Source organism: Anser anser (genome assembly GCF_964211835.1).
Source record: "Anser anser genome assembly, chromosome: 5".
NCBI classification, from domain to species: Eukaryota; Metazoa; Chordata; class Aves; order Anseriformes; family Anatidae; genus Anser; species Anser anser.
The window spans coordinates 57,636,816-57,663,803 of NC_139725.1; the positions used below are offsets into that span (position 1 = coordinate 57,636,816).

The window sequence follows — 26,988 nt, forward strand, 5'->3', positions numbered from 1 at the left end:
GCTGTCTTGTTTGTTTTTCTGTATGTCTACGCAGACTGTCACCCTCCCCACCAGCCATTGGAGGTCAGCAACTCCTGCTATTGAAGTATGCATTTTAGCTGCGTATTTAAAAGCCAGTTTTGCTGTTAGTCTTTCTGAAATCATATTTAGTCCAATTTGAAGTAGAAACAGAAACTTTGCACCAGCTGCTTTAAGATTAGGTTAGTATTCTCTACCAAACAATGCCTTATTTACCTGTATGAAGGAAAGCTAGTTCCTCTCTTACTGTTTTCTGTTTATGTGAGTATTTTGCTGTGTGATCTTACTCAAATTCATGTTTGGGAAAGCAGGTCTAAATTAGCACTTTTCATTGCGCTTAACAGGTCTACATCCACTTGTAGCCGAGACCAGATGAGGATCTACTGAATTGCTTCACAGAAGTCCACCTCTTACTTCTAACATATGATCTTACCTCCATTTTCCATATGGCTCTTTGTTAGCAAAAAAAGACCACTGCAGAAACACAGCCCATCATTACAGTGTCTGAGGTACAACAGATGGCATTTGCAAAAATTAAGGGGACTAGAGAAGCACCAGATGATTAGGACCAGACACAATCAATTCATGGGCATACAGTTTAGCTGTGAATTTAGAGGCGAGAAGAAGCAGTTGCGCATCAGAGATGAAAAGAAATGACAAAAATAATTAAATAAATTACATGCTACTGGACTGTTAAATATTATTAACCTGCCAGCAGCCTGAAGTATGCAATATTAAGAGCAGTCTATCTGTGGCTTTGTACAAAATGAAAAACACATGGTTTCAAGGAAACCATAGTCACTTAGAGTTATCAAGTTTATCTAAATAACAAAAACAGATATAATAGCGTCTTAAGAGCAAGTTTCTCTAAGAATAAAGCAGGCCACAAATGGTTCAGTAATTCCCAAGGAGATGGTTGGGGCTGATTGTGCTATTTAAGTGATGTGTCTCGGAGGTTACTAATGCGAGCAACAGTCTGCCTGCTGCGTTTTAAATTACCAGCCACTGCCAGCCCATTGTTTTATGCGATTCCCCCTCCGGAAAGATATATTTATTCATAAATAGCTGGCTGTTCAGTGAGTCTCCCTCAGCTTTGTGGGACTCACTGCACAGTGTGTTTCTGTAGCCAGCTTGCACCAAAAGTGCCCTGTACAAGCTTGTGGGAGCTTTGCTCAGATATACACAAGTGGGTCAATCTTGAAGCCTGAAAGAGGGTCAAGAAGCAGTTGCTAAATGTCGTAGTTAGTCACCAAACCTCTGGTAAGAGAAGAAAAGCTACAGGGGTGTTTGGAGGAGCAGGACATTGCAGCTTGTTCCAGGCTGCTCTCCAGGCTGAGGGCTCTGGTTAAAAACTGCCCTTGGGGATGTGGCCTGGTTTGCCACAGGCTGGAGTCACAGTCATGGCACCAGCACAGTCCAAGCCTGACTGCATGCTGTAAAACACCGTTGTCTGAGGTTCTGAGGTCATTTTTTGCACTACAGGCATTTAAAAAAAAAAAAAAAGACTTTCAGCAAATGAGTGGCCCAGTGAAGGAGCAGACCTGCTGCACAGGTGACAGGTGGTCTGGTGGCTCTCCACAAAAGCCATTGGAGCTGAGCATATTGAAGCCAGCAACAAGTGATATGCACAGTGCTGCTTGTGTAGGTGGCAGTGGTGTCAGTGAAGCAGAGAGGTTGAGGCAGGAGCACTGACCATGGTGACCATCCCTGTGTGAGGACAATGAGCACTGCTCTGAGCAAATGGACTAGGAGCAATGCCAGAGTGAGAGACCACCTCTCCATCACAGAATGCAACAAGCAAGGGGATAAAGGCAGGAACGGGCATACATCCCTCTTCTGATAACGGTATTATAATTATTCTGACGACTCAGGAGTGACCAAGCCATTGCAGTACTGATGGGATGCTGCCAGCTGATATCCACCACATGACATTGTGTCCAGAGGTGAAAACTACACGGAGCAGCACCACACTTAACCATGGGATAAGTGTGCATGCCAGGAGCAAACCTTCAGGCAGAGAACCTCACATCTTGCACCAAAAAATAATAATAATAAAAAAAAAAAGGCAGGGATATGATAAGACTAAGGTTAAATGCTTATTTTTTTCTCCCTCTTTTACTTGTGTCCTCAGTTTGAGCAAAAGTTGAAAGCTTTCTAAGATAAAGACTTCAGCATACAGTGAATTTCTGAGCAGAGTTATTACCTCTGGTGCCTGGAGCAAAAGCGCCCCTTGGGGTATTTGACAGGATATAATGTCTGGCTTGATGATGGAAGCAAAGAAGTCCTCTCCATGGCAGATTTAGTCTCTTGAATTTACTGATAATGCACTCTCCTCCAATAAATCACAATTCCACTTCACCCACTTAGGTGTCTATTCTGTATGGTGCTGACATGCAACAAAATGTAAACCTCCCATAAAAGTAAAAGAAAAATGTAAATTATATTCTGATAAACAAAGAGAGATTTCAGAACTGGGGAAAGGCCTTGGTTTATATTTAAAATGAGCTCTCTGAAACAAAATTGCAGACAGAGAAAGGTGTGCAGAGGTGCCCCTGCAGGGCGTGCACAGCTGACCTCAGTAGGTCTGCAGCAGGACTTCGCTGTGGGTGTTCACCCCAGTAAATCCTCCTTGTCTTTCCCCTTGCAGCCCAACAAACTCACCACAGGGAAATCAATTCAGTGCGAGGTCACCCTGGGAGACCTCCCCCGCACACACCTCCTGGCAGTACCTATTGAAAAGTCATTCCGGCCTTCAGGAGAAAAAATTCTCTGCCCAAGCATAAGGTAGGTGTGATGGGGCCAGGCAGAGGTGTTGCCATCCAAACCGGTGCTTCCCATGAAGGGGAGAGGAATGGGATGGGACTCATTCGCTGCTGAAGTGGACATTTAAATTGGGGTGGGTGAATTGCCCCTAAAGGCACTCCTTTGTCTCACTTGGCTACAGTGGGAGCCTAGGGGACAGCACTGAGGTGGAGGTGACAGCAAATGTCAGAGGAGATGAGCCCCGATGTCAGGGATACCTGCTCCCCGGGACTGCCCACATCTCTCTGCGAGGACTCCAGGAGGTAACTGGGGCTCCCCAGTGCTCGGTGCGTGGCTCCTGGAGCTGGCAGGTTGGGCAAGCAGGGCAGATTAAAGGAAACTGCTTTAATTCATCCTGAGGTCTCAGCTCTCCTTAAATCACCGATCTGTACAGTCAGCCGCAGCCTGCCTGCACGCTCATATAAATCAAGCCTGAACAAAATGTGGACAGAAGAGCCGAGTTTCGTGCACTAATTCAAGAAGCAGCCTGGATGATGGAATGCGAAATTAAAATGCATCCTTCCTCCAGCTCCCCGTTTCACCCCTCTGTCCCTTTCCAGCAGAAAACTCGAGCACAGACATCATCCCATAACCGGGGGCCAGGTGTGATGGGTGGACCCAGGCAGCACAGCCAAAATGCAGAAATGCCCCCATCCCCTCCAGGTTCTTGATTTGTGTGGGTGAGGAGCTGTCGTGCAAGACAGATGAGAGCAGCAAGATGAGGGCCAGCACTGTGGTGAGGGTCAGTGCTATTTCGATGGCTGCAAGATGCTCTAATTATAGTGCTGGGGAGGCTGGAGGCTGCCAGGTGAGGTACGGGAATAAAGAGTCCTCCTGTGGCACAGGAGCCGTGCGATAACACCCCTTGTTTCTTTGTTCTTGGTTGCTTAACCGACTCAGGGACAAAACCTTGAGGAAGGAAAAGCGACTTTAAGCTTATAATTGAGCCCCAGGAATGCTGCATGTATATATAATTAGACACTTAGGAAAAAGTCAAGGAGCCTCGTGTTTATTACGCTGGCTCCGTCTCCTGTGTTTTTGGCACGGGGGTTTTTCAGCTGAGCTCCAGGCAGTTGCCTGAGCTGTTAAATATCCTTCACCAGGATAAACAGCCGAGGAAGTCCTGCGGCTCACTCGAGCTCAGTGCCATTGGTGCCTCTTCCAGAGGGCTCAGGCAAGTACATGACTTTATATATACTGAGCTATTCCTCTCTGCTACCTGCTCTGTGATCTGCTTTGCCTCACTGCAAAACCACAGCAGGGTTGCACTTTGGTGTTACAGGATCTCTAGCAGCTTTTCCCTTGGGTTTTATGCTCTGATTTCTCCTGGCATGCTCTCTCTGAACAGCCAAGAGAAGCCTTTGGCAGCAGCATCTCAGAGCTGTCCCCTGCCCTGGGTCCCTGTGGGAAGTGGGGTGAGCAGTCAGACAGCCCCAGCGCTCAGCTCTGCTGCTGGCCTCAGGCAAGTGGCTTTGCAGCCTGCTGCCTCAGTTTCCCCTGCTGAAAAAAAAAAAAAAAAGCAGCACAGAGCCAGTTGAAACAGGGTGAAACAGGCTCAGGGACTTTGATGAAAACAGCAGTCAGATATGGGAAACAGATTCCTTGCTATCGCTAATAATCCGCCTCTTGGGACTGCAGCCCCTCCCTTCCCTGCAGCAGCTTTCCCCATGCCTTGCTGCGCCGGGGTCTCCCAAATTTCTCCAGAGATCCCTGTGCCCCGTGACACACTTCTACCTCTCCTGTCCTTCAGCAGCCTCTCCTCCAACTCTCTTTTTCAGAAGCTCAGCGGGGCACAGCGCCTTCACTTTCCTACTTTTTCCCCCAAGCAACTCCCCTTAGATACCTGCTGTAGGCTTAGGCTCCCTCCCCTCCTCGCCTGCAGCAGTCAGGGCACTGCTGCTGGGAGCCCTGTGAGCACATCAAATGTCTGATAAATCAGTGATTTCCCTAGCTATTCCAACCTAGGGGAGTTGATGCTTGTTCCTCTTTTTTCTTCCGCTCTTTTTCTTTTTTTTTTTTCCTGTAGTTGTCCAAACAACCACACCATGCATTGAGATGGTTTCTTTTTTCTTTCTCTTTCTTCCTTTCTTTCTTTTTCTTTCTTTCTTTTTCTTTCTTTCTTTCTTTCTTTCTTTCTTTCTTTCTTTCTTTCTTTCTTTCTTTCTTTCTTTTTCTTTCTTTCTTTCTTTCTTTCTTTCTTTCTTTTCTTTTTCTTTCTTTTTCTTTCCTTCCTTCCTTCCTTCCCTCCTTCCTTCCTTCCCTCCTTCCTTCCTTCCTTCCTTCCTTCCTTCCTTCCTTCCTTCCTTCCTTCCTTCCTTCCTTCCTTCCTTTCTTTTTTCTTTCTGTCTTTCTCTTCCTTCCTTCCTTCCTTCCTTCCTTCCTTCCTTCCTTCCTTCCTTCCTTCCTTCCTTCCTTTCTTTTTTCTTTCTTTCTTTCTTTCTTTCTCTTCCTTCCTTCCTTCCTTCCTTCCTTCCTTCCTTCCTTCCTTCCTTCCTCCCTCCCTTCCTTCCTTCCTTCCTTCTCTCTCTCTCTTTTTTTTCTTTTTCCTTTTTTTTTAAATTAGAGTGATAAGAAGGAGCTGGGAATCGATATCTGGTGTAATGCCAGTGCACTGGAGAAGTACCAAGGACGCTTTGGGATCTGTTTGTTGTACCACTACTCAAGGAGGAATCAATCACCTAAAATCAGAGACACTGAAAACAATATAGTGTAAATGCAGCTAAAAACAGATACACTGATACCCTTTAATTCTAGCCAAGACTGTGTTTAATCAAAACCAGGCTAAATTTATCCCAGATGTAACTCCAGCAACTGCAGTAAACATCATGGCAGAGAGGAGCTCAGCCCCTTTTCTCTTCCTTACTGACAAACAATTTATGGAAGCTGCAAAACTGCTGATGCAAGCACAGGTCCGAGAGGGCAGAAATGCACAGCAGTCTCCTCTCAGTGGTCACCATGGCTGCTGGGCTTCATTCCAGTCTATTTACAAATTATTAAACATATTGACCACAGCCTCATGTTTTGAAATCAGGAAGACAAAGAATCCATTTTTATTACTTTATTAACCTTTTTTATATTTAGCCGAGCAATAAAACTACTCAACTGTGTGTAGAAATCTCGATTAAAATTTGCCCTAGCTCCAAGAGGCACACAGACAAATGCTCCAGTAGTTATCTAAGTTGGTTTCCTGGTAAAAGCTTTGCTCTGCTATCAGATTCTGTTGTGCGGTACATAGATCCCTACTTTACAGCCAGCACCATTTCAGGAGGTAGTTTGAAAGCTTTTGGGCTCTCCTAATGATTGCTTTGCTTTTCTTTCACAGCAATTACAGCCCCTTCATTTAATTTCAATGGAAACTTTAGTGTTTTAGACCTTGCCCATGCAGCTGAATGATCATCTCTGGATCTTATTTCCAGTCCTCAGGAGGACCGGTTTTGATGACCTAGTCTGATTACAGCATCTTTGACAGCTTTAAAGGAATTTGCTCGGGGGAAGACGACAGCTGCTGATCTGATGAAGGATTTTTCTGAGCAGGCCTTCCAAGCAAGACATGTCAGCATGAGATGCTGCCTACGCTTTTCATCATGACCAACAGGTATGTCTAAAAAAGGTTTTGTGTTCTTGCCAGCTTAGGCCAGTGTGGAGAAAGCCTCTATTGTAAAAACTGCTTCGCCTGCTTGTGTCCAAACACTGCGGCTTCTTGGCTTGCTTTTCCTTACATTTTATGTTCAGCCTCTCTGGAAGCTGAGGTCCAGACCTTTAGTCTTCTGTAAACTGGCATTGCTCCTTTGGTTTATAAAGTCTCTGGTGCAGGTACAGCCTGCTCACCAATATCTGTAACTCCTGTGTGGCCCTGGTCTTAAACAAGAGTAATGAAAATGAGCATATTATTTATGATCAATAATAACCACTATTAGGAACAGCAATAAAGTTTATTTGCAGGCTTTTTTGAATTGAGCCAGTACAAAGGTAATATGACAAGCTGCTTCTTTAGAGCCTGTTTTTCCATTAGTGTTGAGAATAACACAGATAACAGTTCAGACCCCCAGCAACCCTCTTTGTACAGAAAGGAGGTCTGAGCCTCTCACAGTGCATGGATCAGGAAAGTTCTGTGTACCTTTCCTAGTGCTGTTCCCAAACCCTGTATCTACCCTCCATTTTGCTCATATAAAGTGGCTAGAGTGAATGCATCATTATTCAGATAGTTTTGCAATAGAATATTTTGACAGGTATCTGAAATTTATAAAGCTTTATATGTGCATCCTGGGGCAGCTGCTTTACCTTTGGGGGGAGCAAATAAATTAATGATTTCAGATACAAGAGGTTTGGTGAATCTTTTAGGTTGTGCACGCTCCTTGGGCCAGAGCTGCTACTGTATGGTCTGTTGGACAGAGCCAAGATTTGAGGAACTCATCCCCAAGGCATCACCGTCCCTTTGCAAAGAAACTCCCCTGTTAGCAGGTGGCTCAGAGGACTGAGGGCTGTTCGGCACATGTGACCACTAGCTTCTTCTCTCCAGGGCCAGTCCATCTTCTCTGCTAAACATTGCCTCACATCCAGCTCTGGGCTCACAAATTTCAGTGACATAAACCACTGGTGCCACCTGCTCTGAACTCCCGTTCTTTTCACCCTCCTATACTTCTTATTTAAGTTGCACTTCTCTAGACAAAGGGGAAGCAGTGCTGTTTCTGTGTCTTGTGTTTGATTTCCACTGGTGAATTCAAGGAGCTGAAGGCGTTCTTTCAGAGAGGGTAGTGAGGGCACAGAACAGGTCCTGTATCTCTGCTCCACAAACCCCCAGCTTTGGTCAGCCTGACACTTAGCAAGTAACTTAGTAAGGTCAGATATTCTCTTCTTGTCTCAGGGGTGCTTTTTGCGTATGCTTTAGCTGAGGGATTCTTTGTGCATCCAAGAAAAACTTGCAGGCTTCAAGAAAGCCTGTCTCTCTTAATATGCTCACCTGTCAGAAACAGGAGGGGCGCCCGGCACAGGGTTCACACAGACTCTGCAGGAGCAGCCAGGCCTGCAGCACTTGCTGCCATCGTGACAAATGCCAGGTAAAGTCACTCAGCACATCCCAGATGAACCTAGGCCAGATGAAGAGTGGGCAGGCTTCAGGGCTTAGAAATGAGAACCAGGTGTCTTTGTGCAGAGATTGCTGGATGTGAGGAAAACTCATTTAAAGAGAAGGAAGTGTGAAGCAGACAGATACTTTCTTCACTCATGTACTGCAAGCAGAGTGTATTATTCAGAAGATTATGCTGTGTGTCAGTGCATTGCGAATGCCAAAATGCTGGAAATTCACTAGTTCTAATAAGCTAGTGATAGCAGACAAGCCAGTGGGAATGTGACAGATGAAATTACTTGGCTGCTTGGCAGAAGCCAGTAAAGCCAGAGCTCAAGAGAGCAGAGTGCCAACCTCACAGGCAGATTGTGCCCCTTGCATTAAAGTGACTTCAATCAGAGGAAAATAAAAATTATTGCCCTAGTTGGACAAGAAACTTGATATCTGTGTTTTGGACTCAACGGTTCCTTGCCCCAGTCTTTGTGTTTCTCATCACTTCACTTAACAAAAGAGCAAATGTTATACACATGCACTAACAAGTTTCCATTCACTGTAATATTTTTGTAGGAGTGTAAGTGGAAAGGCAGCTTGACCCAAAGTGCCCTAACAGATAAGTTTTGCTTTTAATGGAGATTTATCAGTCCCATAGATGTAAGCAGCAGAGATGAAATCCTGCCTGGGTTTCACATGCAGAACTCTTCATTGGAATCAGCAGCACCTGTGGTTGTGCAGTGGGGCGGGATCAGATCTCCTCTAATGCTCTTTTAAAGTTGTTATAAAGGTTTGTAGGGCAAGTATGCCATTCAAATAGAAGGCAACTGCTCTGTAAAGAAGTCTCATAGCACTCCTTGCTCGTAGTGTTTTGGTTTGGGAAGTCAAATATGTCCATCATGGAAGCTGACGCAATTTTCTAGCTCCAGCACTATCTATGCAGCAAGTGACAAAGCTTGCCAAATCCAGGAGCATGAGGAAAAGGTGTTTCAGTCCCATAGTCTGAAACTCAGGGCTGCTGAGCTGGAGTCAGGAGAGCAGGAGAGGTCTTTTTCTGGTAAGGAGTAGTAGTGGCATAACCTTTCCATCATATTCACTTTAGAGCTGGAATGACCCTTTTGTGGTCCAAAAGGGGGCTTTTTTTTTTTCAGCTCTCCAATACACAAGGAGAAATATCAACCCTAAGAAGAGAGTGTAAGGGTACTTCGGTCTCCATACTTGTCCTAGACATGCTTGCTACACAAAGTGTAATGCATGTATGAGAAAATGCAAGGCACTGAACAGGTTTTGCTTGCATTAGGTAATAGCTATGTGGCCAAAATCATGACAGAACAAGAGCTCAGTTTTAGTTCTCCTCCCTTCAGACACTATTAATTCACAATCTCTATAACTGTCCTGTGAAGCTGATTCCTTGCTTTTGCATTTGCCTAGATTTAAAAGAAAAGGCATTGTAATTTCCACTGCTTCATTGAGGTGACTGTTTGAAAGGCTCATACATTTGAGATTATGAAAAATATGCTGATAAAAATAAAATGATTCATATTAAAAATAAAATAAAATAAAATAAAATAAAATAAAATAAAATAAAATAAAATAAAATAAAATAAAATAAAACAAATATAAAATAAAACAGAGCATAAAATAGAACAGAGTTGTTCTCAGCATCACACTAAGCTCAGAGGTTTCCTGTTCCTGACCCAGGACCAAGTTTCTGAAAGAATGAAGTAGAGAGAAGGAGAAAAAAAGAGAGGGCTGTAAGTATTAACAAGGCAGCTAGTAACAGGCTGGTAAAGCTACTAGCAGGAGCATCTTCTCATGAAATCATTGAATGGCTTGTGTTGGAAAGGACCTTAAAGATCACCCAGTTCCAAACCCCCCTGCCATGTGCAGGGACACGTCCTACTAGACCAGGTTGCTCAAAGCCCCTTATTTTAAGGAGCTGATGAAAAACTGTCAGGGACCAGGGCTGGATCCAGTTCCACAGTCTCCAGTCCAAGCCTGTCCTGTTCTCAGCCACCCTCGTGGGAGACACCAAATGACCTGGCATGAGCAGGTCCCCTCGATACTTCCACAGACATGCTCAAGGCTGCTCTGCTTGGAACAAAACTGCAATTGAAATCTTCAGCTTACTCGTGCAAAAAACAGCTGGCTTTCAACCTGACTTATCATATATCCTAATGAATACAAGTGTTCTTAGATGTACTGTCTGATTTTTTCCTTGCTTAGTTTCCTTGTCCCAGCTTAAATTGAGATCCAAGTGAATATAGGTTCCAGAAGCACTTGGCCAGATTTGGAAACTGTACCAATTATTCTTTGTTAAAACTGCTTGTTCTACTCTGAAAACACCAGCCTTCAGGGTGTGGAGAGGTGGAGGAGAGAGTCTCACACACTAATTACAAGAAATTAAATCCAGAACAAATATCGGCTTTAATAGACTTTAATATACTTAACATTAGTGTAAAGTGTCTGCCAACGACAGCAGGATTTGACACTTGCTTTTTATATTCATTATGCAGTATCACCATCCAAGCTCCTTCAAATTCATGCATATTTTACTCATTTGGGCTTTTCTCACGCTTCGATCCATTATTCTCTCAATTTTTCTGTTCTCCTTTCATGTCACTAATCTAATCTAATCCCCTTCCAAGGTGACACCAAAAATGGAGATCAAGAGCATTTACATCAGGGCTTTCAAATCATCTTATGCAGTGATGCTTGTGTCTAGGTGCTTTACGATTCCCTTGACTCCTTCCCTTCCCCCTGATGTAAGTCCCACTCCCTGCCCTCCTCAGGACCAGTCTGGCATTAACAGCTTCCAGGTTTCTAAAATCCATTCAGAATAGACCATGGGCCTGCAGAAATCAACAGGAGACTTTTGATATCTCTGGGATTTAGACAAGGCTGCTAATCCCCATTTTAGGCTACATCCTGCAATTATCCTAGTCTGATTTCTCCACTGGCCAAAACTCACATGAGTAAATGAGGGATCATTACAGAAAGTCCCAGTCAACACAACAGAGAGCACAAAGTGATTGCTGCTGAAATAGAGCTACAGAAGATAATTCTGTTTTTGCTGTTTCTGAGGGTTTTTCTTTTCATTATATATATATATATATATATTTTCCCCCTCTCTTTTTATTTCATGCCAGCTCAGCCATCTAACTGCTTCTCACCCATCTCCTGGCTGGTGGCAGCCCCCAGTTGCTTTAAGGAGAGGTTCCAGTTCCACTCCTTTTTGTTGCTAAAATATGATGAACGTGTGATAAAAGCTGACTCAGAATGACCTCACTCACTTCAGCCCTGTCTGTCTCCCACATTCGGCATCAACAGGGCTGACTGATACGGAAACAGTGAGCTAACAGCAGTTATTAGCATTCGGTTACTTGGTAACTCTTATTCAATCAATACATGTTTTACATTTTAGATCCCAGTGGCAGGATGAACGGAACGAAGGGGAAAACCTCAGGTGGAATAAACCTAATGGTTTATGGGATATTTCCAAAGTAAAAATGCATGTTGAATCACAGATAATGGCTTGGCTGTAATCTCAGGAGTCTAATTATGAAATGGATGTGGAATCATTCTGTAATTATTTAGAAAGTTCGTTTCAGCAGCACAGAAATTCTCTCTCTTTACTATATATCATCACAAGTACATTGTGGTTGTTTGTAACATCTACCCAGAAAGACGCATGAATAAGAGAGGCAATTTTAAGAGACGGAGACAGATCCATGCCTTTATAAGTCAATGGATTCATGCCAGGGATGAATTAAGACCAGGTTCCTCAACAGAGTTAAATCATTTCTAGCCAGTTCCAGCAGAGTAGAAATCAGTCTGCCCTGCTCTGGGGACCTTCTCACCACAATGCAAAATCTTGCTACACATTTTGCTTGGTGCTTGTGTCTTTGCCCTAGAGAAGAGCTCAGTTGAAATCCAGAGCAAGCCCCTGCATGCTGTGGATTTGGAGCTCGTGCTGCAACCCCAGGAAGATGATTGGCACCCTGAAGTACCTGCTACATCCACAAACAAAGCCAGGGCGCTGGCTTCAGAAATACCTTTTGTTGTGTTGGATCAGACAGCTGCATGTGATGTGACCGTGACAAATCTGATTTTTTTAAAGAGTGACAATCCAGGCCTGCAGTTCCTGGATAAGTGGCCCCAGGTCTGCCTACCTGCATCGAAGGGGAATTCACAGCTCTAGCTCATCAGGAAAATTTCCACTGCAGGGTAGCAATATATAAATGCAGAAGAGAAGGCCTCTGTGGGAGGATAACCTTGTGGGTCCTTCATATAGCACCACAGGAACTAGAGATGTTGTGCTTTGGGCTGAACAAACTGCCCTTCCTGGGGGGCAAACACACTGGGGTACACAGGTCTCTGGGCATCACAGGAATTTGGGATTATATGAACAGATAAACTGATTGCTATCAGTGCACCTGGCTACACACATATGCCCATTCATTGCTCTGTCTCCGTTGGGCTTCATGGCTGATTTTTTTCCAGTTCCTCGGAAACATCCCATTTTGGAGTGACCATCAGAAGAGAGGCTAACCAAGACCCTTCTGTCATGGAATGCATATGGAAATGCACAGTCCGAAAGACTGATTTTTGTCTCGAGGTTGGAATTTATGCAGTGCTTTCCTTTCTGGAAGGTCTGAGGAGTAGAAACAGTGCCGTATGACACCTCATGGGTGTTCCACACATTTCAGCAGTAAATCTGCTTCTCCAGAGGCAGAAAAAAAAAAAGAAGGAACACAGCTAATGATGCTCTGTGGGGCAATTCACCTTTTTATTTCCTGATGTATTCCCTGACTGGTGGAAAATCACTCTTGGCAAACACAAAACTTACCTTGCTGCCAAAAGGTGCATCTCTAAATTATTAATCAAGAGCACACAGAACCACGAAAGGTGGAATATTGAACAAAGGCTCATTTGACACTCTGGAAGTTGAAGAAGATATGGAAGACTTCCTTCTAATTTATTTATTCCTTTTCTGTTCTGTTATCCTGATATGCTGCTTCCAGTTACCATTGCACCCCACACTGTATGGTATTACGTGATTTTGTTTTCAGATTGTTGGAGATAAAGTTACTTCATTATTAATATATATGCACTGTGCATATCCATAAATATTGAATATATATGTGTGTGTAAACCTACTAGAAGTGTTAATAGTTAAGATAAACTAAGTCCATTATCACAATGAGTGACTATTTCTATGACCCTATTTGCAATAAAACCAGATTCAATGATATGAGAAAATTGCTAGGTTTCAAAATAATTGAACCAGGCCAGACGAATCCCCACAAAGGCATCATTTACAAAGTCCTTTGCTTGTCTAAAATATTTATTCCTGCAGAAGGAAATGGAAAAAGAGTTCATATGGTTACACAGCTATCCTCTGAGCGTAAAATTGTTTTATCATGTTATGTTTATTTCCTAGACATCTTCCATTGGGGTATTGCATGAAAATACTGGCTGTGCAGTTAGTTCCTTTGTGTGGACTGTTCGTACTTATTCACTGGGAAGTCAATCATGTTTTGTTCAGGCTTGTTTTATTTTTCTGCTAAGCAAACACTTAAGCAACCTTTTTCTTGTAAAAACTTATTTGCATATACAATGCGAGCCATTCAAAGTCGGCACGACAGATATTTGACATGTCTTTGCTTTTTCTCTCATGTAACACTGGAAGTAGAGGAGTTTGTCCTCAAAAGAGGGGATTTGCTGATTAAGACTGCAGTATATTGGTCACGCTTAAGAACTCCATCAGTAGTTACAGATATTTTCAGTTTGTCTCGTATTAAAAGCCTTGATAGATTTTTACTAGTAAATGGTCACAGCAAAATGCTTCCAAGCAATCTACAGACAAATAATTTCTCCCAGCAATTATCCGCTGAATAAATCTGAATAATGAATATGTTCACAAAAGTCACTATGTATTTGTGAACAATTAGCAGAAAGAAATAGAGGTGACACTCCTCAGCTAAATAATTCATTTATGAATTCTTTGTCCAGCTTTGGTTCTGACATGTGTTGCGAGAACTGAGATCAAAGCCTAGATGAAAAATTACTTCAAAGAGGAGGGCAATGTTAAGGGAAATCCTTCCAGCTTCCAGAGCAGAAATTGTTCCAGTATTGTAACTTATTTTTTACTAGTGATTTCAGAAACTAGGAAAGTTATCTTCCTGGAATTTTTCACTTCATGTATGAAACTGTGTTTTATTCCTAATCTATATCTAATTTTAGGTGGTTAAACTGCAATCAAAAGCACTTAGCAAGAATGGATCTGTCCCTGTTATGAGATTTGAACTCCTGACATCTTTATCCACTGGAACTTGAGTGCCCAGGTAACTACAAATTATTCAAGCATTTACAACTATCGCTATCAATATAATTAACAGGTTGAGGAAAAAAAAAAAAGTGAGAATAGTACTATTAAATGATCATTCCTAACATTTGGATAGGAATCTTTCATGAAAACATTTATAAGATGCCTAATAATTTTTCAATCAAATTAACAGAAAAAAAATGTTTATACTTAAGGGGAATCTCTGGAATTGAAAAGAAGAGTTCTTACATTGAAAATTACAAACGAGCCATTTATAATTAAAAACAGACAAACAAACAAACAAAAACCAACAACTTTTCTTCTGGGGGTTTTAAAGATAATCTCAAAAAATTCTGATTAATTGTTAAAAAAAAAAAAAGGCCTTTGCTTTCAATAAGATCAGATTCACTGAAAAAAAGATAAGAACAGGGTTTCTCATTCAGGTCTAAAAGATTATGAGCTCTTTGCCTCTGTTTTCAGGAATAAGAGGCTACAAAAGACCTTTTTTATGTGACTTGATGGATGACACTAGTAAAAATGAATGAGACAATTCATGTAGGGAAAGCGAGAGAGAGATGAATATTAGGCTTTGACTTCCTTCTTCCCTCCTCCACCTGTATTTTTGGCCACAGTAGGCATATAAATTCCTTCTTATATTATTTAGTAGCAAGTGATTATCATGATGGGAGCAAGGAGGAACCAGATAAGCTGGGGGTCACCATTTGAAAGGTTTTGTCACCTCTCTGTCTAGGATCTACCATGACCAAAGTTTTGAAAAATGACTTTTCCCCACCAAAAGCTCAGCTTAGATATCCCAAAAATAACTGATGTGAAACACTTGCAGGACACACCAGAGAGGGGATTTTGAGAACATTTTACAAGCCTTGCAGCTGTGAGCCGGTTACAGCATGAGGAAAAGCCCTCCAACACCCCAATGTACAGGAAAGAGAAGGTAAGGTGTTTCTCTCCAGGTGGCTTTTAGATACGGTGCATTCAGTGAAGTGCCCCAGGCCAGTAAAATGTGTCGTCCTCCATGCTGACACTGCTTTCACTGCTGGGAAGGGAAAGGTTTGAGGACAGCAAGTCTTCCAAACACTGAAGACCCATGCAGAGACTGGGTCTTGGTGCCAATGCCCGCATCTTGCAACCCTTGCTTCACGGGGTAGGTGCAAAATGATGGCCTGGTCTGAGCATGCACAGCTGTAACAGAGAACACTGGGGTCTTCCCTTCCACTTTGCAGTGAAGCCCCTTGTGAAAGGAGCAATGCTAGGGTCCCGCCTTGAGACACTCCATCTAACTTGGAAAATTACACAAAACTGGATTTTTTTAGACATTTCACAGCAAATCAATAGCTCCAAGAAAAGAACAACAACAACAAAAAAAAAAACCCTCAAGCTTGTGCTTGTAGAGACAATAAACCACCATATTTCAGCAGTCTTGGCAGGTATTTCTGGCTGGAAATTGTATATTTAATGATGACCAGCCTTCAGCATTTGACAAGGGGCTGTTAAAGCCTGTTGAACAGTAAATCACCTCTCTTCTCTATCAATAATCTTATTATAATATCTGTAGAAATGTCTAATGTTCAAATCTCACTTTATTACTATAATAATGGATCTAATATGTAAGACATATAAAGTGAGGCCATAACTGTACTGGAGGGAGATATATGTGAACCCACTATATCTATAACATTTCCTCATGGCTTTTGCCCACATAGTTCTGAACAAGAAAAGGATTAAAAGTAGTGCCACTTGCAAGACTTTTGAGATCGGCAATGTTTTCTGGAAAGGAGACCAATGTCATCATGGAAATGCAGTAATCATTATGGAAAGAACAGCCTCGACTTTACATTTACGCATATAAATATGTAGGTGTTTATCTGTGTTTTGCTCCATTCAGCCTCTCTCCAGTTGCCAGGAAAGCCCTGCTTTCCAGCTGCACAACCAGTATTATCACTGTGTGCTATTTTTGGCTGCTGAGTACATTTCAAGTCATGTCATCCTTCCCAAGCCAACACTGGCATGAAGGGCGGAAACTCATCTTTCCACTCCTTTGTCATCTGCTGCTGCTCCCGTCTGCTCGCTGGCACTGCCTGCTCAGTCCCCACGGCAGAGGGGTCTCCAGACATTTTTCCCTGATCCTCCCCATTTCCTTGAGCGAGTGGCTTTCCAACCAAAGCTTCGTGTGGGAGGCTTCATGTTGGCATCCAGAGTACATGTCCCAAATATGTCCAGACCCACCTTCTGATCGTAGTGCACAGGAGCTCCTGGTAAGTAATCTCTTGATGGGTGATAGTGTCCTCGTGCCCAATGCCCAGAATTTTTCACAAGTGCCTTATTTTTAATGTCATATTCTTTCCAAACTAACAGTTCGGTAGGTTTCCAGCTCTTGTCATACCTGTTAACACTGGGTCGCTGTCTGAGAGGAAAATGTATCTTTTTTTTTTTTCCTGACACTGTGCAGCTTTGATTTCCATAGTTTGTTAAAGCCTAGTAAATATTATAAATGTCACTTCCTTTTTAAGGTTTTCATTGGCTTGGTGCTATCCCACCACCTAGCTGTTTAATGTTTTTCTGTTTTGATGTGACATTGCTGTTGGGTGTTTGGAAAATCTCATATGGACAAAAGTGTATTGTGGAGTTATGAATCTCTTCAAATATAAGGTTTGGTTTCCTTGAATGTGCCACTGGAGGACTCCTCTCAGACAAAGCTGTAACCACTGCTAGTCTGAGCTGGGCATCTTGTGTTGTGCCTCCCCGAAGCTGCTTCCTTTTTCTACAAAATAATTAAATATTCATTATGCCAGAAAGTGTGTGTTTGTGTGTGTGTGTGTGTGTAAGGCTACAGCAGAGTGATTAGGGCACTCACCTGGTAGACAAGACACCCTGTTCCCAGTGACTGCTCCAATGAATATTTAAGTATTTCACATTAAGTATTCATTGGAGCAAGGATAGGAGCAGACCTCTTCCATCCCCAAGGGAGCACCCAAACACTGGGCTGCAAAGCCATTCTTTCATTCTTTCTTTCTTTGTTCCAATGAATATTTAATTATTCCAGGCCAAACAAGATGGCTTCACTGGTAGCGACTGAGATTCCCTCAGTCTCACACATGCACCATAGGTCTGATGATGAAGGTGTGCATATAGGAGATATGGGTTCATATTCCCTTGGATTTAGAAAGAAGTTGAATCTAGATCTCCCATATGCTGGATGGGTCTTCCAGCTTTTGAGCTGCTGGATAAAAAACACAGACCTCCACCATTCTGCCTCTGATCATGAGACAGAGGAGGTATTGATGCTTGTATGACCCCAAGCTTAGAGAAAACATCCTTACCAGTGATATTATGCTAAAATTTGGCTTACAAATCCCTCAGGAGAAGGCATCAGAGCTGAAGACGTTCCCCACTCCATTGCAGTTCCTGCTGTCTGTGTTATGTGCTTTCCTGCTTAATGGGCCGGCTGCTGTGGATGCTTTTTTTAAACACATAATTGCTTTGTGAATTGTGTAGGAGGCCCAGGTATCCACCGGAAAGCCACGCCGGTAGGCTTGATCTGCCCAGCAATGTCACCCCTAAATCCCTCTCTTCATCCAGCACATAGCGGTGTCTCTTCCAAAGCCAATGTGGTCAACATGTGTTTGGTAAAGGGGACATACAGTGTATGACGCACAGAGAAAACTATGGACCCTCTCTGGGCAGTCTGTCAGCCCCAAACTGTAGGTAATGGGCTTTAACCCTGCCTCTACAACCCAGATAGTGTGTGCATGAAGTGCTGAGTGTGGGGAAAGCATGCAAAGAAACAAGGTGTAGGGCAAGGCTATCTGACTATAAAAATGGGCAAATGCAACAGACACTGAGGAGTAGAAGAGGAAAGCAGGAAGAAAAACACGGAGGAAGGGCTCTGCCGTCACTGAGTGAGGAAAAGACACATGAGGAGAAAGAGGAGGAAGAGGTGTAGAGAAGACAACTTTGATCTTAAAGTAAAAATAAAATGTATAGAATCTCTGCCACCCACTTAGGTCTTCGAAAAGTAGAAAGTTTGCCATCTGCTGCTCCACTTTCCGAGGACAACGTGCGTCTCTGAACTGAGATGCTTTGGATTTGCTTTGGGGGGTTAACTTTGGGAACATTCCTACACGGAAGAGGGTTTTATTACTATTAGCAGCCCTGTTTTTTGTCATTTGGCAGAATCCACAGCAATCTGATTTCATTATCAAAGACTGAGCGTGGCTTCCAAGGAAAAAGCAGAGCAACAACATAATTGTGTTATCAAATGGCAAACAATTGCTTGAAATCATGAGATTGGTGCATAGCTTCAGTTGTTTAAATGGCAACACCACATCCAAAACAGAGCAGCTTAGCTCAGAACACTTCAAAGGTGCTTCCAATAATATGAATCTTATCTTTCATATCATATATGTGTTCTACCCCAGTCTGTTGAGCAGCTATCTTCAATAACTGTTCGCTCCAATTTAGAGAAATCCTTTCTGAAACTTTGCTGTTTCTTTAACCAAGCTTTTTTTTCCTGAAAAGACAGCTTTAGTGTACTGAAGATCTACGACAATGATATTTATATTGGCTTGGTGTACGTATTACAGTGATATGACTGTAAATGTCACATCAGATGTGTTCCATATCATGTCCTTTGGGGGACATGGTAAAAATATAGCCACAAAAACTCAAAGCTTCACCTAGATTTATTACTCCAGTTTGAATGGCCATGTGTTGTGTTTTGATCAACTCTTTAGACAGTTGACAGTAGCTGTCCTCCTTCAATACTGAGGAAAAGACCACCTGTGGACCAAGCTGTGGGGGAAAAAAGGAAAGCAGAGAGAAGGGTTCGATTTCGTGAGCCAGAAGAAGTCATTGAACATGGTATGTTCAAGCTATTAGGCTTTCTGGCATGACCTTTCTAGTTCTTAACCTTCACCCTGTCTGTCCTCATCAGCCTTCCCCTCTGTTAGGGTTATCTGTCTTTTCAAGCTCAGCATGGAGCAGGGGACAGACACCTTCTGTGCTGTGCTCTGCAGAAGTGCACGTGGTCCATTCCCCTGCCTGTCCTGGAGGATCAGGGTATAGCAGCCTCAGGCTGTTCTCATGGTGAACTTGTGGGACCGCAGGGACCATTGCAGACCATGGGTTTGGCTGAGCACCAGGTCTACCCCAGAACACTTCATTCATAGATGAGCTCAAACAAACCAAATTTAAATGTGCTTACGTCGTTCTGGGTAACTAGGATGTAATACTGGGGAGGGAGCTCACCTTCTGATGTTTCTGAGCAACCTGCATGGCAAGGGACAGAACACTAAAGGTCTGAGCCTGGCTGGCCCACTGGGATTAAAAGCAGCCAGGATGTAATATTTTCTGCAAATAAAAGTACCCAAGGAACAACACAGCTAACATGTCTTCTGGTCTTTCACTCATGAGCCAAAATAACAGCTTGTGGGTAGGTCAGCTGGGAGTGACCTGAAGCTGAGGTCTAACACAAGGATTCAGTTTGCACTTCTGCACGTGTTAAATACAGTTCATAACCAAATAATTGTTTTATTCTGACTTTCACTAACAGATCCGACTAGGAAAAATTGTGTTTATTGGTAGGAAGCTAAAATTGTATGGTTTTGATACATCTGCTAGCAAAAACACAGGTGACAGAAATTTCCATGTCAGCCACCTGTCTGGACTGCTACTCAGCTTCTATAAACAAGGCTTGGCATCCACTGCTGTGTCTGTATACAGACTTCTTGTTGGTTTTGCAGTGTGCTGCTTCTGGTGCCTACTAATGCAGGAGTGAAAAGCTGTTTCTTGATAAGGTTGTTGGCACAGCCTGGGCTTTCCTATCCGAACTGAACGCATGGGAAGAATCAATGAGTCAGCCCTAAACTCTTCAAAGCTCTTTTGACTGCTCAGGAGCAGGATTTGGACGAGACGCAATACCTCCTTCAGCTCCCTGTCAGAGTCTGTGCCCCCAGATCAATGCTTGGCACCCCACAGTCAGTCCAGCTTGGGATGGGGTTTTGGCACCCACCAGCTCTGACCTCAGCACAACTGTGCTCAAGCCACAGGAAGCTGCAGGGATGGGAAAGACTCTGACTCTTCCATGAGGACGGGAGAAATGTCCCAACTCATAATTAATATTCTGTGTTACAAACAGCCTGTGATTTAGATGATTTGCTGTTTGTCCATGCAACGTTATTAAAACAGAGGCTGGTAAGATGAAAGTTGCTGGCACCAGTGAAATTTTTCCATGCTCACTTTTCATCCTGGATTGCATCTGGGCCCCAGCTGCCAAGCAGAGGCAGTTCCAGGATGCTGTTGGATGACAGTTGCATCTTACAGTCGGGTTTGTTTTCTACATTTCATTTTTATTCTCAGCCTCCTGGTCTATCTCATTTCTCTTCTAGAAATGATGCAGAGTAGGAAGAGGTGGTTTTTTTTTTTCATTTGTTTGTTTTTTGTTGAGAGCTGACTTTTGGCCATCCTGCACCAGCAGTAATCTCTGCCTATGAAATTCCCCATATAATATTTTTTTCCTCACGTCCCTGAAGTGCACCTGTGTCTGCATGTTTGCATGGGGTGGATAGATCTTTGTCTGGGCATAAATGCATTCAGTCAAAAGCAGTGTGAGAAGTTGCCCAATATCTGTAGAGTGACTGGCAGTTTCAGAGATACCGTCCAGTGCATGCTTTTTTTTTTTTAATCTTCAGCAAAGAGACACCTCCTTTCCAGGCATGTAAGAACATTTTTATTCTGTTTTCTAGTTATTTCCTGCTGTGACTACGTAGTGGGTAAGTCAAAGTTTCACATTATAACTTTGAGGCATTCATGGAACTAACCTGAGTTTGCTTTGCAGCGGTGGGGATGTGCTCTGCAAATAAACCTTCCAAATATGAAGCATTTCATACTGTTGGCAGCTGTTGCTTTTTCTGTCTTGGCACATGAAGCACAAAGAGTTGATGAGGTCTGCTGCAGTATTTTAAACAAGACATCTAGCAAGACAAATAGTGGAAACAAAAATGAAATCCCTGAAGCTATTTTTAATTTAAATATAATTAATATATTTTGTGGCAATGAAATAGGTACAGGTTTTTCACTAAGATATGCAGGGAAAGCACCCCAAGCGAAACAGTAGTTCTCCCCGCTGACTTTCTTATGTGGGGAAGAGACAATTCATTTATACACTGGCGGCAGGGTAGAAACAATAAAAATAATCTTTTTTTTTTTTTCTTTTTGCTTGCAAGGATGTTTGAGGCCAAGCAGCCTCACAGACCCCCAAGGCAATGTGTCTATCTGTGTGTTATTATGATGGCAATCATCTCTAGAGGCCTTGGCCAAAATCCAGCCCCTTCTGTATGCAGTGCAGTAAGGGGGGAAAGGGTACATATATACACATATACATATATGTACACACACAGAGCTGTGGTTGTGGAAGGCCAAAAGGAACAAGGTGCTGTGGGCAGGAAGGAGTCTGGTGGAAAAGGAAAGACCAAACATCCCTCAGATAACAGTGGAAATGTAGGGTCAAGGCAGGACCTGAACCAAAATCTCTTGTATGCCGGTCCAGTGCTTTTCTCACAGACAAGTTGCTTTTTTTCTTACGTGTGTGGGCACATGGCTAGGGCTGAACGTGCTGTTCCACCAAACAATTCAACAAATTTAAACATTGTTTTTTTCGATTTGCAACTTAGAAAAGAGCAAACACACACTCCAGCACACATTTGTAGCAGTGTGATTAAGCTGTGTGAGCATAGCTCAGAGCTATTTTTGGGTTGGGACTGTTCTTCCACATTATTTTTTTATGTCTCCGGACTAAGCATATTCCTGTGTTGAAAGGATATAATGAAAAAACAAGTTTGCATCTCAAATAACCCAAAAATTTGACATAGAAAGTAACTTCCATGAGATGAAAAACAGTTTTAAGCACTTCATAGTTTTAAGCACTTCATAGAAAAGGGCTGATTTGAAAAGCTGTTGAGCATTACAGAATAGTTTCACTCTCACAGAATACACTCATCAGACAGGCTCCGTGCTTTGAAAGGTGGGCAGCCACCCAGTCAAGAGGTGTATCACGTGGCCCGGGAGGTCAAACAATGTAAATACCACCTTCCAAATCAAAAAAACTGCATAAGCAGAAAGTGGTGAGTAACTCACTGGTTAAATACCTACATATAAACCATTATATACATATTTATATACATATAAACCCACATATAAACCATATAAACCTACATATAAATATATACCTACATATAAACCATTCATAGAATAATACCAAATAATCAAATTTATAAAAATTGAAGTCTGCTCATGGATAATTTGCAAACAGAAAGAAAGGATAAATTCAAAGGAATAAATTATTTGCTGCAAATAATTCACTCAGACCTATTATGGGACATTGATTTGGTTTCTGGTTAGCTATAAAATGACTGCCTATTAACATTTTACCTTTTCCCAATACACTTTTTGATACATTATTATGGTTTCTTGCTTGGTTTTACGACTTTTTACCTTCCTCTCAGTACCTCTGTATGACAATTTAATTGACTGCTGTGTATTCCAGGGCTGGTGGTAGAAGCTAATTTAAATATGTTATAGCTAATGTTGGTCCTTTACCCATAATAATCCATGCCACATTTTTATCTTCTTATTGATTATGTGCATATGGCAGGAAAATAGCTGCACACTTTGGATTTCTATTCAGGCGTGAATTTGGTTTTATACTGCATGTTTAATACTCAAAGTGTTTTATAAAATAATACTGATGGTGCAATGAGCATGCAGCCAAACAAAGCAGACAGATCTGAACCAAACTGCATCCCAGATGTCCATGGATGGATACACACATACAAGGGCTGAGACACCTCTAAATAGCTGCATGGACATCAGAGAGCTAAACGTAGCCCATTGACTTCCACACATGAACTATGCCTGACCTATAGCACTTTAAACATCCTTGAATTATATTTTAACAGGCAAGAAAAAACGTTTACAGTGTCCTCCTGAATAAGAGCAAACACTGAGGATGTTCCAGTGTAATTAGCACACCTAGCACTTAGAGAGAGGTTAAGCCAGCCAGAGTTTTCTAAATGTGCCTGTGCCTTGTCTCAGATCTTTCAGTAATTAGCAGAGGCCCCAAACAGGCTGAGTTACCAGGGAAAAGGACAGAAATCTAGATCTTCTCTCTTTATGGAACATTTGTAGGCATTAAATAATTAGGTGAGGTGGCTTAATATTCTCCTAGTAACCTAACATTTAGCTTCAAGGTATAAAAAATAATTGCTGGAAGGAAATTTGAGATTATGCTTTAGCTATGGTAATCCTGTTCGTATTGTATATAATTAAACTCTTTAAATGCACCATTAGATGAGGGCTTTTATACTCACTGCCCTGCATCAGGAGGTGTGACCTGCTATCACTTAACTGATGCCTGGAGAAGTATTCACAACCAGAGCCCCGTGTACCCCGCTGTTCCCAGAAAAGTAGGACAAAAGCATCAGCGGGGGGTCAGATTTGGGAAGTGTTTAAGATGACACTAAAATAACGTTGCTTTCTTTTTCCTCCCCACCCTCTCTCAGTGCATGACAGGTCATCATCTGGATTGCCTGTGCTCCTGGGGCTCTCCTTTTGTGCTGTGCTGATCCTGGCTGCGAGTCTCTACTACACCAGCATGAAGCAAGACACCAAAGTCCTGGAGGAGTTTCAATCCCGACTTGTTATCTTCTTTCTTCAGATAAGACACGTTGCTCATAAATGCTGGACTTGGTTTATGAGGCAGTAGCAATGTCCTCCATCTGCAGAAAGCCTGACAGACATCTCAGAGCACTGGTAATCATCATACGACAGAGCAAAGCTCCCTGTCAACTCAGTCCCCATGCAAGGAACACGAGCATCCAACTCAAAGAACAAGAAAACCACCCCTCTTGTGCACCTTCCAGCAGCTGCTTGTTCTCCTTTCCTTTCTTCTTTTTCCTTAACGTTACTGAATGATAATAGTAGCACCAAGAGGTCCCACCAAACTGATGCTCCATCATCCTTAACAGCAAACAAGTGCCTGAGTTTTGTCCCCCAAAGAGCTTATAAACTGCTGTTATGAGGAGCAGAGGCAGAGAGAGAAATTCATTGATCTGTGCAGGCAGCAGCACAGCATGAATAAAAGTCTCCTGAGTCTCAGGTCAAAGCATTAAATACCAAACCATCTTTCTCCTCAAGTATCCTAAGAGCTGTTCTACAAAAGTTAAAATAAAGCTGAACTATTGCACAAACACTACTCTGGTGGCCAAAGGCTTGTCAAGCTGCTATATTTATATACCTGAAATGATTGTTAGTAAAATCACGGCAAATAGCTTTCTTCTTTCCCTTCATGCATTTTTTCCTCCATGGGCAAGAGTTGACTCTTAATGTTTCACTTGACTCCCAGGTGTGAAAAAGAACATGGAAAGTCATTTAAATAACAAACAGAGCATTTGCCTAACATAATACATAGCAGCATCGAATCCCAGGTTAATTATCAAATCAGTAGCTCAATCCTCTGGGCTTGATTCAGTCCATAAACCCCATGAGCTGAGCTTACAAGATTTATGGTAGTGCTTGTCTTCAGTCAGAGGTTTTGCTTTTATGTCTGTGTGTTCAAAACCTTATGTAAGGGTATTACGGGCTGTGTATGAAGGTGTGGGGTCAAAGCCCTGTTATCTCTCCGTTGTAGCACCATACAGTGCAACCTCTCTGGAGGCAATCATTTTAATGGAGATCAGGCAATAAATGTGGAATGATGCTCTGAGTGTCTGAGAGGACGTCCAGCAAGTGCAAGCTTATGAGCTTGAGCTATGTTTTCTTCCTAAACAAAAACAGCATGATACACTTTTCAGGCCTTAGATTCTTGTCAAGTAACACTTGATGTATGCTTGGGTTTATTCAGTATAAGGATGACAGCAGAAGCCATAAGAGCTGAAGAAAAGGAAAAGAAAGAGAAAGGAAACAGGGCAGAGAATATGGATGTGATGCCTACACGACCTTGACTAAACTCCTCTGCCTTTGCAACCCACTAAAAAAAAGAAAAACTGGTGTTTTATTCTTAATTGACTTTAAAAAAAAGAGAGGACAATACTTCTCTGCCCCACCAATCTTGTCCAAGCAACCCAAGGACTTAAACCAGGCAGAGGATAAAAAGAAACAAATTATGCAGCCTTCTCTCAGGTGCAGAGTGGGCAGCAACTTGACTGAGAATGAGTACAAACAAAAATTGCAGTTAGAGACAGAAATAATTGGCTTCAGCAGCTATTTTCATGCTCTTCCTAAGAAGGAAGGCCACAGCAATTGTACCTGACAAGCTGCTGGTCTGGGACCCAGAGGATGCTGTGGGAGCATTTGGCTCTGTGGCTCTTTCTTTGCTCAAACCACTTGTGTATCCCAGCTCACAGGATAAGTCCCCCGGTGCTTCCCTTCCCTTTCCCCACCTCAGCCCTGCTGTTTGGATAATAAATCAGAAAAGTTTTAAACTTGTGTGCTGGTGAATCTGTGGTGGGAAGGTTTGGATTGCGACACGCATAGGGCAAGGGGGTGATTGCAAGTCCTGTTTTCACTTCTGTTTATGACCTTTTTAATGTTGGTGTTGGAACTCTGGCAAATCAGTGGTGTACCTTTTGGGGTCTGGAATGCTGTGTCCTCCTAGTACCTAATACATACAAAATGGGGACCTTTTTCGGGGGGTCTCTTCCCACACTGCAAGTGGTGGCATATTGCAATAGGAAGGCAAAGTCTGGGGCTGACAAAAGCTGGGTCATCTTGAGGAGAGCAGTACAGGGAATCCTTCCTGTGTGCTGCCAGCCTGGTTTTGCTAACTTGAAAACAAGCCAAAGAGTTAAGATAAAGAGGGATCTCCTCTTTAGGACTGGGAGAGACAATGTGAAAACAGTGTGCATGTTCCAGTCTCTGTGCTGCTCCCCAGGAGATGGGCATGGGACCTCCTTTCCCTCAGCCCTGCTTGGGATGGAAAATGGCCACATTCACCTTTTTATCAGGTGATAAATCAGGGCCCAGGCTTATCAGTGTGAGTGAGGCACACTCTGAGAATGGCTATCACAACCAGGCTGTCAAGGAAAATAAGCAGAGGAGCAGCTATTCCTGGCTCTGGGTGAGACAGTTTCGGGCACAGGCAAAAGCAGCACTTGAGCTGCCTGCAGAAGCTTCCCCGTGGCCTTGCTGGCCTACTGGGTCAGGATTGTTGTGCTGTGGTCTGTCAGCTCTGTCACAGACTGCAGAGAGCCAAAACAACTCATTGCAGAGCACCTCCAGATAGTCTGAAATAAATAAATGTTAAACCCAATCCCTGGGCCAGCAGTGTCCTTCTGCAGCTGAAGAAACTGAAGCTGAGAAAACCTATGTATCTGTGCGAATGAAGGAAGCAGGTCAAAACTAGCCTGGGAACAGGAGCAAAACTTCTGACCTCTAGGCCTGCATTTAATTTCTGGTGCACAGCTTCACTGTGGACTTACCTGCTTTATTTCCTCCTCACACTGAAGCTCTTCTCCCCTTCCTTCGCCCACGCTGCTTACACACACACAGATGCACACACACCCCTTTTCCCACTCTGCCTTCCTTCTGCTCTTTATCCATCACAATTCTATCCTCAGTGCTGTAAGCTGGGCGGGATTTCTCCTTACTCTTGCTCGACGCTCTTTTTTTCTACGTGTGACCCCTTGGTGAGTCCGTGAGTTTGGAGGAGTTGAAAGGAGCTCTGAAATTATATCAAATCAGTTATGTTGGTTACTATTTCCCCTGACAGCTG

The 26,988-nt window shown here is 42.9% G+C and overlaps 1 protein-coding gene across 4 annotated transcripts; it reads left to right on the top strand.

Moving 5' to 3' along the window:
- Nucleotides 1-3,502: 3,502 nt before the first annotated feature.
- LOC310900141 (nutritionally-regulated adipose and cardiac enriched protein homolog) lies at nt 3,503-25,699 on the top strand. Of its 4 annotated transcripts, none has more exons than XM_083837621.1 (7): nt 3,503-3,994; nt 6,237-6,415; nt 14,123-14,223; nt 15,049-15,156; nt 18,956-19,082; nt 20,912-20,992; nt 23,780-25,699. In XM_083837621.1, exons 4-7 carry the CDS (start codon nt 15,139-15,141, stop codon nt 23,980-23,982), a joined length of 429 nt encoding a protein of 142 aa, XP_083693747.1. In that variant the 5' UTR covers nt 3,503-3,994; nt 6,237-6,415; nt 14,123-14,223; nt 15,049-15,138; the 3' UTR covers nt 23,983-25,699. The 4 variants fall into 4 exon arrangements, 3 of the variants coding, with proteins under 3 accessions (XP_083693747.1, XP_083693748.1, XP_083693746.1); XM_083837622.1 differs by having other exon boundaries at nt 3,520-3,994; nt 20,966-20,992; XR_014584855.1 differs by lacking the exons at nt 3,503-3,994; nt 6,237-6,415; nt 14,123-14,223; nt 15,049-15,156 and adding an exon at nt 15,172-16,477 and having other exon boundaries at nt 20,966-20,992; nt 23,780-25,237; nt 25,336-25,699.
- The last annotated feature ends 1,289 nt before the right edge of the window (nt 25,700-26,988 follow it).